The sequence below is a fragment of the Plecotus auritus genome (genome assembly GCF_963455305.1).
Source record: "Plecotus auritus genome assembly, chromosome: 6".
Lineage (NCBI taxonomy): Eukaryota > Metazoa > Chordata > Mammalia > Chiroptera > Vespertilionidae > Plecotus > Plecotus auritus.
The window spans coordinates 119993266-120007489 of record NC_137773.1 but is presented as its reverse complement, the minus strand read 5'-3'; the positions used below and the strand labels follow the sequence as shown (position 1 = coordinate 120007489).

At 38.7% G+C, this 14224-nt stretch overlaps 1 protein-coding gene across 1 annotated transcript in view; it reads right to left on the bottom strand.

Annotated features, from left to right (window-relative positions):
• Positions 1 to 11459, bottom strand: part of MDFIC2 (MyoD family inhibitor domain containing 2) — a 124704-nt gene extending 113245 nt beyond the window's left edge. The window contains exons 1-2 of the mRNA XM_080674328.1: positions 11312 to 11459; positions 10679 to 10766 (exon numbers count right to left, since the gene is read on the bottom strand). Coding sequence (XP_080530454.1) covers positions 10679 to 10766 — 88 coding nt within the window. The 5' untranslated portion in view covers positions 11312 to 11459. The remainder of the gene's footprint in view (positions 1 to 10678; positions 10767 to 11311) is intronic.
• Positions 11460 to 14224: the final 2765 nt, after the last annotated feature.

Below are 14224 nucleotides of genomic sequence, written 5' to 3'. Positions count from 1 at the left end.
AAATAAGAGATTAGTAATAAATGTATTGTATTGTTGGAGGGCCAGAAGGAATGATTGAATAAAATATTTTATTCTAGCAACATAGTTACATATATAATATATGTATGTGTTTTAAATGTGCATATTTAACTCTGTGCCTTTTTCCTGTTCAGTGTTTTTGAAAACTGAAATCGATTCCTAATTAGCATTATTAGTTTGGTCTCCAAAATGATTGGTCTCCAAAAAGATTATTTTTGCTCGTTAAATCCAGGAAAGACCAAAACGAGACTAACTTCCTTAAGTAAACCTGAAGTGGAGTACATGCTTCTATCAGAGCGCATGTCACAGAACTCAGCCTTGATCACTTCACCTCGAGTTCAGAGGCCCAAGGGTGGCTCCTTAATTGATGGGCATTGGCCTACAGATCTTAAAGTGGTAACATTTTACTGAATTTAGACACTCCAAAGTATTCAGTCCTATAAGTACACTGTGCCTCCAAGTATTATTACTTTTTGTTTGTCTTTAGTGCAATTTTCCCGCTTTATTAAAAAATGAAATTATTTACTTAAAAATTTCCCTTGGAAAAGTGAAGTCCCTTCCTATCTATTAAGAATGTCTATTTTTTTATGATATATAATTTTTTTTCATTTTAAACAATATTTACATAAAAAATCTTTTAAGATATGTAAGAAATCTAAGTTAATATTTTTAAATGATTCCTGCTGTTTTCAAGTGACTCTTCAGCATAGTTTTAGCCCAAATCCACCAGATTCATTAAAAACAAAACAAACCAATAAGCCCTGTTTTAATCTTGAAGGAAATCTGCATCTATCCAAGGAATTGGATGTACCCATATGGTTTGGTGTGTGAGGTTTATACTGAAAACAATTCCACCCGAATTGGTTGTGTACCGTCAACTGTATTTCAATACATCTGGAAAGCTTGCTCTTGTCTGCCTCGTATGGCAACAGGATGTGTTGCTGTTATTTGTTTCCCAACTAATCACAAGTCCCTTGGGCATGGGAGTCACAGCACATCACTGTGTAAGTCTGTGCCTTGCAAAGTCCAAACATTTGCTGACTTGGTTTACTTGATTTTATATTATTTTGTAAAACAAATGCTTCCTTTATGAATGGTTTACCATATCAATCTGAATGTTTATATATTAGTCCAAGAAGTTATTTTTAAGACATGTATAGAGTGGAATGTTTTCTTTTATTAATTGTGGTCTGAATATAACTTTTAATGTACTTTTTAATTCTCCAGAAGAGTATATTTATATAACTTTTTTATATTTTTATGAAAATTATATTCAAGGTACTCACTTATATCTTTTGGTGACTGGTAGAAATATGATTTCCTATCTATAATGCTGAATATTCTAAATATAAAACAGAAAAGAAAATTGTAAGTGGAAGAAGAGGGAAAATGCAGATTTTTCTCTCCTAGTGTCTGTTGTTTGAGATTAGACATCACAAAGCATCTTTCTTACCTTCTTAATGTAGCTATTTCTTTTCAAATCCATGTTGGTAAGAAAATTCAACTCAAGAAGAAGAATCGCCTGATGTCTTGTTTAATACTCCACCTCTGTGAAGCGTCCCCTCTATTTTTCCTTGAAGTCATACACTGGCAGAACTACTGTCATTGCCCTTGCTTTTTGTCTTTGCCGTACATTTACTTTTCGACAGGCTTAAATAATGGCTAAAATGGCTCAAATGATTCATGCCCGCAGAAGGATGTCTTCATTTGCTCTATTCACATTCCCTTTTTTAACTAATGGTCTGGTGAACACCTAGTGTAGGTGCATTTTATTAGAGAGTATATTCCCTCTAAATGCTGTTCCTAAGCTGAAAGAAATGGGCCATCATCACATAAAATTAAAGTATCTCTGTAGAATTTACAAGAAATGGAATGTCCTTATTCCTGAGGCATAGAACATAAGGGGCTTTTTTCTCTCACTACACTAATGTTGATTAAGTGAATCACATCAACAGCTGTTGTGACATACAGGAAAATGAATTAGTCCACTGAAAAATCTCACTTAAAAGGAGCAAATCTCTTGAAGTTTCTTATTCTTTACAGTTTTCTTCTCCCACTTGAGAGAGGCGAAACCGGTTCCCACTCTCCAGATTCCTCACTCTGAGTTCATAAAACTGCAATTAATAACGGTGAGCTAAGGCCATTCTGGATTTGATGCACTGCCCTATCATCATTGAAAGAGAGTCTTTAAATCTGCTATTAACAACTTGTAGGGACTTTGCACTGATTAATTCATCTGGCCATAGTCTCAAGGCTGACATGGCATCTTCTAGGCCTTCCATTCCATTGGGATCAATGTCATCATTTTATAAGAAATGAACTTACTACTTTATAGACTTGGTTGTAAAGAAATTTTAATTGTCAGCTTTAGACTGTGCCACTGGACTTTAATTTGTTGACTTATGAGAACACAGAAAATCTCATATTTTACTGAACTTTCTAAACATAAAATAAAGTTATCAGAGAATCATAGTGATTCTGACATTTGAACTTCAGCAAAAGGGCAGTACATTGAGGTTAAGTACTCTCCTTCCTAGAATGTCCGGCACTCCATCCACAACACATGTCACGTTCTTAAGAAAACATCCCTTAGGAGAAGAGCACTGACAATTGGGTAAGGAATGTTGGCTTTTAGAGTAGACATTACTTGGGGGCCACACAACATCTGTTCTCCCTACATCTGGTGCCAGAGCCCGAATTCCTGCTGAAGAAGTACCTCTCGTCCTCCGTGTGGACTGTGGAGCTGCCGGCCAAGGCTCCCTGGCGGTCTACCCAGGACAAATGGCCAAAGCTAGTAAGCTTTCTTCTTTGGGGTTTGGAGTCTTGACTATAAGGATAAGAGGAAAGAAAAAGTATGTGGAGCTAATTTGTTCTAGGAGTGGAAACCTGAACATATTTGTTGTCTTGCTATTTGGAGCCAGAGCTAGTTTCTGCCCCTCTGGACCTGGGTTTTGCTTCTTGACTGTGAGCCACTTCCAAGCCTCCCAAGACATTCCGCTTTTCATTAATTTAGCTAGAATCAGCGTCTGTTACTTTCCTCTCAAGAACTATGTGAAGATTTCTGACTGTGTCCATGAGGGTGTTTCAGGAATATATTAGCATTTAAATCGGCAGTCTAGCTTTTAAAAAAATCACTTTCACCAGTGTGGGTGGGCATCATCCAATCTGTTAGGGGTTAAATAGAACAAGAAGGTAGCGGAAGGGCAAATTTGCTCCCTCCACTTGAGCTAAGACATCCATCGTCTCCTGCCCTTGGACATCAGCACTCCTGTTTTTTGATGTCTTGCTTGAAGCAAGACTTATGGCATTGGCTCTCAGAAGCTGGGCTTGACTGGATGTAGACCACTGGCTTTCTCGAGCTTCCAGCTTGCAGACAGCACACTGTGGCCCTTCTCAGGTTCCATAAATGTGTAAGCCAGTAGCTCATAATAAGTCTCCTATCTATCTATCTATCTATCTATCTATCTATCTATCTATCTATCATCTATCATCTATCTATCTGTCCTCTATCTCTATTGATTTTGTTCCTCAGAACCTAATACAAACTATTAAAACTTTGTTTTATAATTATTACATTTTGATATTAGTGTATTATCCTTTGATAATCCTTAACCTTACATTCTTTTGAAAATAAAATGTAGTATAATATATTTTACTGCAATGTAAAATATATCTTTAGTAGGCATTTCCAGGGTAAAGTGTTTATTGGAATCCAAAATGCTGACCTAAGTCTATGAATGGTTCTTGGCTCTATTCCTGGGCAAGCTCCCTGCACTCTTCGAATGCCAGCCTTCCTTTGGGTCAAGATGCTCCAGCCACTCTTGTTTTCATTCACTTTTTGAAACATGACATGTTTTTGTCTGTCCCATTCCTTCTATGTGAAATTTTATTTCATTGCCTTTACTTTATCAGCAAATGCTTTCTCAATCTTCATGTTGAAGCAAAATCTCGAGCAGATTTTCCTTGTCAACAACTGATTTCACATATCCTTTTGCTTAGTTGATAATCTTTGTGTGGGATGCCTCATAGGCATTTCACACTTAATCTGACTCACCCAGGTCTGATTCTCTCATCTCCAGCCAGTTTTTCCCATCCCCTCTACTCAGCATCGCCATCATGCAGTGCCTCAAGCCAGTAGTCAGCCTTGACACATTTCTTTCTGTTGCCCCAAACCACTGCACCAGCCAGTTCAGTTGCCTTTACCTCTGAACTAGATCCCCAAACCAATTTCCTCTGTTTCACTTTCACAATTTTATCCTACTTCAGATATCATCTTTTGCTTATTCAACTGCAATATCTTCTATTTTATTTCTGTGTACTCTTTAAAAAAATTTTTTAATTGATTTCAGAGAGGAAGGTAGATGGAGAGAGAGATAGAAACATCAATGATGAGAGATCGGCTGCATCTTGCACACCCTTTACTGGGGATTGAGCCCGCAACCCGGGCATGTGCCCTTGACTGGAATTTAACCTGGGACCCTTCAGTCTGCAGGCCGATGCTCTATCCACGGACCCACACCAGTTAGGTCTCTGTGTACTCTTTAACTCATACAATATAAGTGATTGCTCAAATTCTCTTTCTTAGAATCTCCAGTGGCTCCAATTAGGAAGGAAAAAATATCCAAATTCCTGACTGAGGCCAACAAGGTAGTTCAACATTATTGCCAACTTAAGCACCTTCCTTTCTCTCCCTCCCTTTCTCCATCACTTTCTTTTCTGTCCCTCCCTCCCTCCCTCCTTTCCTCCCTCCTTCCCTCCCTCCCCGCTTCCCTTCCTTCTTTTCCACTCAGCCATTCTGGATCCTGAGCCAATCTGTGTGTATACAAGCTCTTCTCCCTGTTGGAATGTTCTTTGCAGATTTTTGCACAGCTGGCTTCTTCTTGTGATTTAACTCTCAACTCAAATCTTTCTCTGAACTTCCTTAATCACTAATTCTAAAGGAGAGTTCCCCATGCTCTAGCACATCAGCTTATTTCAAAGCTTCCAGAAAACTACTCCTGTAAAAGTATCTTGTTCTCCTTTTACTTATTTATATGATTGGCAAAGGCATATTTTCCCATCTAATTTCTCCCTTTAATTATGTTTAAACAAAAACCAATGTTCTCTTTGGCTGTTACTTTTCCTCACCTGTATTTTGGTTATTAGGTAACACATTTTCAGAAGTTAATGAAGACTAATGAAATAAGAGCTAATTATCCTGTTTCCTGTGTATACATAAGAACAGGAATCTCAAGATATGCTGTTTGTGGAAATTAACAATTTAAAATAAGCATGAATGTGGCTTCATATTTAAGCTAGTCAAAAAAAGGAGCCCTTTTAAAAATGAGAAGTATCTGAGTGAAAGAATTAGCCTGGATTGATACTTAGTCATTATTATAAAGCACTTAAGTAAATGAGTTCCTTAAAGGCAGAAATGGCATTTTCATTGTTTGACATCTTTGTTTCTTTGCTTAATATGTTGTCTGTGAGCTCAAGAGGAGCCTCATCAAATAGTTGCTAAATTGAATAAAATATATATTTTAGAATTGTTTTAATGCTTATAATCTGAAATTATGTTTGAGCAAAGGAAGGAGATTTTTGTTCACTTAGAATTATGAAAGTTCAGTGAATTTATGAATATCAGTAGAAGTAGGATTCTCACTTTCTCCATCTCATTGGCAAACAATGATCAGAAATGAGATGAGATTCTTATAATGTGGATTTGAAGTTTTGCATTTTATTAAGAAGAGAATTTTTAGGACATGGCTTTTGGGACCTCTACGCTGTTTTCCAGTATCTTGTTATATCAATTCCTAATATGTATTAACTCTGATTAAATGATAACCAATATATTCAAGATGCCAAGTCATTGGTGACCCAACTTCTCTATGTTAATACTAAATAAATGTAGCGAGTGTCCTCAAAAATGTATTCAAATAATGATCTTGAAATCACCAAAGACTCTAGTCACCATATGACTACTTGTACTTTGTTCAAAATGACTACTTAGTTCAAAATTTTGATTATGTTCAAAATTTTCAACATCCACGTGTTTTTCTTTCTGGCATTTCTTGGAAGGTGAGAGAAAAACTTGTTCATTGCCCTCATCTCCTCTTTTTAAAATCACACCTCTTCCAGAAATATGAATTTTCCCATGAAGGCCCACCTGCTTCAGCAGTTATTGGAAAGTCAACACCTGATGAAACGATGATAAAACATTGAGGGCACACTTGTAACCTGGGTTATTTTGCTCTTCCCTCTGTTTACTATAACCAGAAGAGAATGCCTCATTGAAACAAGTACAGGTAATTACAGGAAAACAGCTTCATTTCAGCAGTCGTAATGTCAGATTTTTTTTAAAGAATTGACTTTGCACATACATATAAATATGTGTGTATTTGTGTGCATGTATATGTGTGTGTGCACATAATGAAGCAATTTTTATGGAAAACTGGTTTGGGGGAAATTGTAATAGGTTTTGTTTAGGGGTACAAATTCTTACAAATTGGTAGCCAATGGGCTGAAATAGTCATAGAACTTGGCTTAATTTGTTCTGCATGGTGCTTTATTATTGTCATTATTTACTCAACCTTCAGAAGTTAGGAGGTTTCACATGGAATTTCCGATTTCCAGTTTTTCCTGAAAAATCAGGAGACACTGTAAGAAATTGTATGCAGTTCAAGCACTGGTGACGCTGTGATTTTAAACTACAAATAGCAACAATTTAAAGGCTTCATCCTGCCTGATGTTTCTCTTCCGTATCAAATGGTGGAAGCGGTAGGCACTGAAATGCTTACCCAGAATGCTCCCTGACTTAATGGGGCATTACATGCCATCTTATTCCACCTGTAATTTCCCCCCAATTTCTCTGTTATATCAATTTTCCCTTCATAAAGTTTTGCACATTTGGGCCTATTTTTCTCCTCTCCTTGTTATGACTTTTATCCAGGACATGTTTTCTCACCTGGGGTTCCTGAATTTGTTTCTGTCGTAGCATCACCACGCCTGCTGCGTAGCCTGTCCTCTGCCTGCCCCTGCCATTCTGCAGACTAGTTAGGAATTCATATGCCCTCAGCATGCTTCAGCCCTGGGTCCTGCCTTTGCTGTCCCAGTCTGTTGTCCCTCTCATTCTGTGTTAACTACAGGAAGAGCTAGCCAGGGTGCCCTGACCAGAGCACAAAGCAGGCAGATGCCTTCTGATGACTCTGCTCCCAGCATTCCTCCGGCTACCTGTGCAAATAGATGGGAACCACCTTCAAGACTGGCCTTTACCACCTTGGTCCACAATTGCACAAGATAGCTCATCTTGCTGGCTACATATTTCAAAATCATATTTTGTTTCTCTTGTTGTCTTAAAACAGGTTTTCTCTAAGCATGATCCTTGGATATCTTACTTCAGAATTACTTGTCTTGCTTCTTAAGCATTTATTCCTGGGCTCCTGAGTTCCTTAAGTTGGGACATAGGAATGTGATAGATCTAAAGTCTGATAATCTAGAATTTAAAGGCAGCATGACTCATAGTGATAGAGGACTGCTTGATGCCTTGATAGACTATAAAACAGAATGCAATTACATTGACATGAGTGCATTTTAGGTCTGCGATGTGTTTCTCAAACACTATTTACCTTAATTGTTGATAATAGTTCTGGGTGTGGCTGTAACCAGCTCTCTGGCGCCCTTGCTGAGGCCATCACCCCCATGACCCAGTGGACGCAAAGTGGAAGGCAGTCAGCGCCTTGCCTTTCAGGCAAACGCAAGCTAATAAAATAGTAAACTTCTCGAGTGCAGGACTGTTTCTTTCTCTTTTTTTCCTGCCCCTCTCGTGCCTCATCTCCAGGAACACATGGTTCACAATGCTGAGTCGCATTGGACAAATGGGATGAATGTCTGAAGATGGAAATTAGAAAGGACATTAGCATCCAGGTTGGCAATAATGGTGATGACTCATTGGTTGGATGCACACCCTGAGGTCCGCACTGTGTTCATCAAGTGGGTGCTTTTACTTCAACTCTAGTCAGTGAGGTGTTGCTATGATTCTCTACATTTAACAATGGGGAGGGTTCAGCTAGAGTTGCAGAGGAAGGAAAGAGACATTGTGATATGAGAAGCAACTACTTTCGTCATTCATGAAAAAAATTGGAACAAATTTAAGCCATCTATTTTACTTTTAAGAGGGGGAGGAGTTGATTAATAACCATTGGAAAAATCAATGTGATAAAGTGATTTAAGGAAAAGAATATAATTTGGAGCTGGAAGACCTGGGTTCCAGATTCAGTTTGCCATTTAACGGCTCTGCAAATTTGAGGAAGATCCAAAGTCTTTCTGAAACTATAAAATGGGAACAATGTTACTGCATATCAAGCTGTTGTAGGGACTAAATGATGAAATTTATATAAAATACTATAAAAATATAGAGGACTCTTACTATTAATAATTGCTCCAAATGTGAATGAGGATCTCAAAAAATATAACTATATTGTTTTGAATCATGCTTCAAAGGGGTGGACACACAGAAATAATGAAATCTCATCTCCACAATCACACAAAGCAGGTGTCATCATGCCTCGCTGAGGACTCTGAGCTTCGGGAGGCTCAGCAAAACGACAGAGTCACAGCCCAGTTAGCAAGCAGCTGAGCTGAGATTTGAAAACCACACCTGCCTAGCTTCTAAAGCTCTACTCTTTCCAACACACCAGTTTGCCTTTAAAAAATAAATCAATAAGCCAACATGTATACTTTTTCTTAACATTAAAAAAAGAGATTTATGTTTGAATACTAGCTCACTCTGATGATTCCCTATTAAGATGTTACTGTTGCACAGGTTGTTGTGATGACTCAGCATAATATCAGCACACATTGGCAATGCGGGTGATGTTATTGCTATTATTGTTTTGGTGTTGTAGAAGTTCCTTGACGTATATGTTAAAGTCTCCCATGACCTGAGAATACAATTTTGAGGAATGGCAACTACTTAGGAGCTGTTTCTTTACGATTGAATACATTTATGAAATAATGTAAAAGATACACCTATTTCAATAAAATATCAAGTCAATTTACTTTAAGAAACATCTAGAATCTGGTTCAATTTCCTCTTATGAAATATGTTAAACATAATTTGAACGTAGCTTAAATGAAGTTTCCAAAGGGATAAAGCAGGTCACCTGGGAAATTAGCTTTTATAGATCACAAAAACTTAATGCCGAAACTGTACTTAATGGACACAATTTTTTAAAACAGAAAATACTCAGTAAACAATTGATTGGTCTATCAATTTCATCATCATTTCTATATGAGACTGTAGAGTGGAATAATTATAGCAAAAATAAATAATGTAAACATCACTACCAGTAGTAGTGACCAACACCTTTGTCTTCATGGATTTGGAATTCACAGGAAATGCAAAGGGAAATCTTTGATCCAAGTTCAATTTTTTTAATTTCACAGTGCTGTTGTTTTTTTAAATGTTCTATTTAAAAATCTCTTAATAAAGAGAAGCTAGAGAATTTTCTTGCCTGTGGCTTTTTGAAGGAAATGATTCTGAGAATATTTCATGTCTGCACCAACTTTTATCCTGAAACAGAATCTCTAGCAGAGAGGAGCTCCAGCTATTAATTGTGATTAGTGGGGCATGGGGCAGGTCACGCCCTGCAAGTAATTTAACATCTTTTCTTTGAAACATTATGTAAGGTCGTGGTTAAATTCAGATGCTGTGGAGTCACACACTCTGGGATTGAATTCAGCTCTGTCACACTTACAATCTTGTCATCTTAGCCAGTTACTTCAGCCCTTTGTGATTCTGTTTTCTCCTCTGAAAATTAGGAATAATTACTGTTGCACAGGTTGTTGTGATGACTCAGCATAATACCAGCACACGTTGGCAATGCGGGAGATGTTATTGCTATTATTGTTTTGGTGTTGTAGAAGTTCCTTGACGTATATGTTAAAGTCTCCCATGACCTGAGAATACAATTTTGAGGAATGGCAACTACTTAGAAGCTGTTTCTTTACGATTGAATACATTTATGAAATAATGTAAAAGATACACCTATTTCAATAAAATATCAAGTCAATTTACTTTAAGAAACATTAAGATGTTCGTAAAATAAAAAGATGATAAAATGAAACCTAGTAAATAATCATGAGCTTATACATATTTTCAAAAGCGCACTAAGTTGCACTTGTCCTAGGAGAACATATCGATTTGTGTGTGTATTTCCAGCAGCGCCTTACTCACACGGTGCCTGCGGCCGGCCGCTCTCCCCGGGGAGGTGGCCCCTTTAATTGCAGTGAATGGCGATTCTATTTGTAGACATCACTTCCTACAGCACGCCTTCCTTGCTGTGATTATTATTTAGAAAATACTTGTCCTCAAATGATTTAGTCTCCTTGGCTAAAGGAGAAAATTCTACAGCACAGGAAGAACCTCACAGATAATCTGTCTGAGCTGAAAATGTATATTCTCTCCCAGCAAAATAATCTGTTTACTGCAACAGAGGGAACAAAAGCTTCTCAATGTTAAACACCTTCACACGCCACCCAGCCTAGAAGAGAAAACTTTAAAAAAACCAGAAGCACAAATATTATTTTAATTGCCCAGCATTCCATCTCCCACATGATCTCTTGCTTATAAACAAAATCACAATTTTCACATTCAGAGAAAATCAACAGCAAGAGGACTTACCTTCCTTCAACCAAGAAATATTATTTTTATCATTTTCAAAATGCTCAGCTGCTCTTACTTTTATCTTTTCCAGCTCAGTTTCTGACATCTAAGTGGAAACAGAATTTGTGATATAAAAAAATTTTTTAAGAACCCAAATTTTTGGCATTGAGTTTTATATTTAGAGACTAATGCCATATTATAGGAAAGTGTTTTCCCTATAGTTTTTCAGTTCACTGCCTAATGTTGTCTTACATTTTATCCATTTGTAGTATTTTAAAATATTAATATTGAAAACTAAACTTTATATAATATTTCATTTTCCAGCAATAGAGTGCTATAAGATTTTATAATTTATGAATATGAAAGAATAACAGATTAACAGCTAGCTACAGATTTGTAAAAAACAAACATTCTGTTGCTGTTTTCATGTTTATAATAATCTATAGAAGAGCATGTTGCAAAGTGATATACAGATATATGCATAATAATAAAACATAAAAGCACATTTTCACCAATTTATTGGGTCCTATGGGCTGAGACAGGCCTGGAGCTCTGGAAGGTGAGGCAATCTGCCCTGGACCCCACTGCACCCCACTTCCCGGCCTCTCTAAGGAGCTGGGCTGACCTTGCTCCGGCACCTGCGGTGCTTACCTGGGATCCGGGAGGAGGCCCAGGGGCCAGGCAGTGTGTGAGGCGCTGGGCAGCCTTCTCCTTGCCTCCCGATGCCCAGCATTCCTCTCGCGGCCAGAAATGAGCAGGGAAGCAAAGCACTCCCTGCTGGTGGTGCTACGTTTGTAACGCTGCCAAAAGCATCCAACTTGTGGCTGAGAGCTTTTTTAAGGTCATGTAAAGCCTGTGGTTCAACAGTGAGAGCCTCCTCCCGGCCAGCACTGATTTAAACGACACTCTGCAAACGTGGGAAAAATAATGAGCCTGCCCAAACTGCCAGTGTCTTCACCCCTTCCTTCCACACACGCCACTCATCCTTAGGGTTAACATTAGAGGGTGATGAAGAATACGCAAAGACGACTTGGGTTACAAGAAGAGGAAAGCAAACCTCTAAAGCTTTATTCTTTAGAAGTTCATCCTGCAGCAGAAAAATTGAAAAACAAGTTTTCCTAACATTGTATAGGAAACAAGAAAACAGATCCGGTTCTTTGGAGAGTCTGCAGATGTTCTAAAAGGCTGTGAAATAACATTTCAAAGAGGTTTTGTCATTCGATTCTCAGTCAAAGCTAACTCTGTGTTCAACAGAGGTTGACGCAGAAGCACAGCCCTTGGGCGTCGTGCTGACGAGGAGTCCGCATCGCTGAATGTCCTGTTTCCCTCAAGGAGTGTCATTCCTAGTTGGGGCCCACAGTGGTTTCCCTCCCCAGAGTCTTCACCCAGCAGCTGTCTGTTTTCTCATCATCTGGCACCCATTTCACCTTGTTTCCCAACTTCATTTCTTGTGCTTTGCTCCATTTCATTGTTTTAAAAACTACCTTGATCAGCCAATTTCCATGGTAAGATGACTTTCAGTTTATCCTATGATCAATAAGGTAACTTCCAGATTCCTTCGACAGCTAAGGAAGGCCTTGAAGGGTTAGATTTTATAACATGACTAGAGGCCTGATGAATGAAGATTCGTGCAAGAATGGGCCTTCCTTCCCCTGGCTGCCGGCACCGCCTTCGCTCTGGCCAGAGCCGCCTTTCCGCCTTCCTACACTGCCCAGAGGCCCAAAATGGCTGGGGCAGTGCGGAACACCTGCATCATCGCCATGGCGACGACGCAAACGCCCCACCCCACCCCTGGCTGCTTGGCGCCTGTGTATGCAAATTAACCCACCATCTTTGTTGGGTTAATTTGCATACTCAATCCTGATTGGCTGGTGGGCGTCACAAAGGTACGATCAATTTGCATCTTACTCTTTTATTAGTGTAGATTTTCAAACTGGCTAAAAGCAAAGCTTCCTCCAAGGTACCTATTCTTTTTCTCCAACCTCATTGTAATGCTGCCAGTTCCTGTACTTGCCTGCTTCTATTATTAACATTCCAGAAATGCTTCCTCAAAATCTCACCTCCACCCCCTCCAGGAAGCCCTCCGGACTTCTCTAATCTGGAAGCGATCGGGCTCTTCTCTGGTCCCAAGTGGGACTCCTGGCCTGAGCCTCTGCACTTTGCTCTACTTAAGCCCGCTCCATCTCTATGACAAGACTCTACCCCTGAGGACTCAGACCTACCCCCAAGTTTCATGCATCTTGCTCAGTGTGTGGCGCGACCACATAAAGATTAATGACAGCTAGATAAACAAAACCAGAAGATCTAACACCACCAGTGCCATCCTTTTCCCGAAGTGGTGGCATGCCTGACTGGCGCAGAGAGAAGGTTCCAGGCCAGGGACTGCCACTGGGGACAGCTCAGTCCCTTGGGCAGACTACCTCTCCAGTGCTGACCAGGCAAGTCCAGGTGAGCTGTTTAAATTCCCTCCTGGGGGAGAGTAAAACTGTAATTAACCTCAATTTTAAGTCTTGGCTCAGTAATGTGAGCTTAACACAAGTGCCTCCATTTGGGCCTGTTATCTCCTTTTTTAACAGAGTGTGTGACATTTCTTAAAATTTCTGTATGGAATTTTCTTTCATTTTAAAGTGCACATTTCTTTTAATTTAGATAATTAACTTTGAATTCTATTCCTGTCTTTGTAATCCTTCTTTATGAGAGCTGTAGATGTTAAGCATTATATTCAATTTTTCATCTACTTCATCAATAAAGATAAGACTAGGCACCAAGATAAACTATATACCACCAGTGCCTTTATTGGACATTGCATTAAGTGCATTCCATACAAATGCCAGCCTTTAAACCAATTACTCATTTGCTTAGAGATGTACTTGGGCCACAAAATTCTCCATCTGGGTGATAGAGTCTGCTTTAAACTTGGATTTTAGTTTCTTGAGCTGGACTGGGACTTGGAATGAATGAGCTAAACCACAGTTGTTGATAAGAAGTAAGGAGAAACCAAGTCTGATGAACCCCAGGCAGAGCAGACTGAGAAACAAAAGATGGTCTGAAATGAAGCTCTGAAGTCCCAGGCTAAATAATGCAGACCCAGAGGTGCAGTCTCTAGGCTCATATTTCTTGATAAACTCTGTTTTTGTTATCTTGTCTAAATAAAGATAGTATGAATATACTCTTATTTTATAATCTTATGCCTTTTATTTTGACTCATGCATCCATATATCTAGTTCCTACTCAAAATCTGATCCAGAGATAAAAGCTTCAGGGGAAGGCAACCTTTGCCAAGAGAAAAACCTGCAAGATCATCATCTAGTTTATGTTTCTGTTAAAATAAAATGGAATGATTGAAGCTAGAGACTTCTCTAAGAAACAAATAATTATGTGCTGTCATTAGTCTTTTTTTTTCTCCAAAATCACCACAGTCACTTGCCGTTGATTATAAAACAATGAATTTATATTATGATGTAACAATATGATATTAATCAATGTGTAGAGAAGTCATCAACTCAGATGGAGTGAGTTGAGGACTGTAATTCGTAGAGTAGAGCTGTCAGAGGGCTTTGTGGA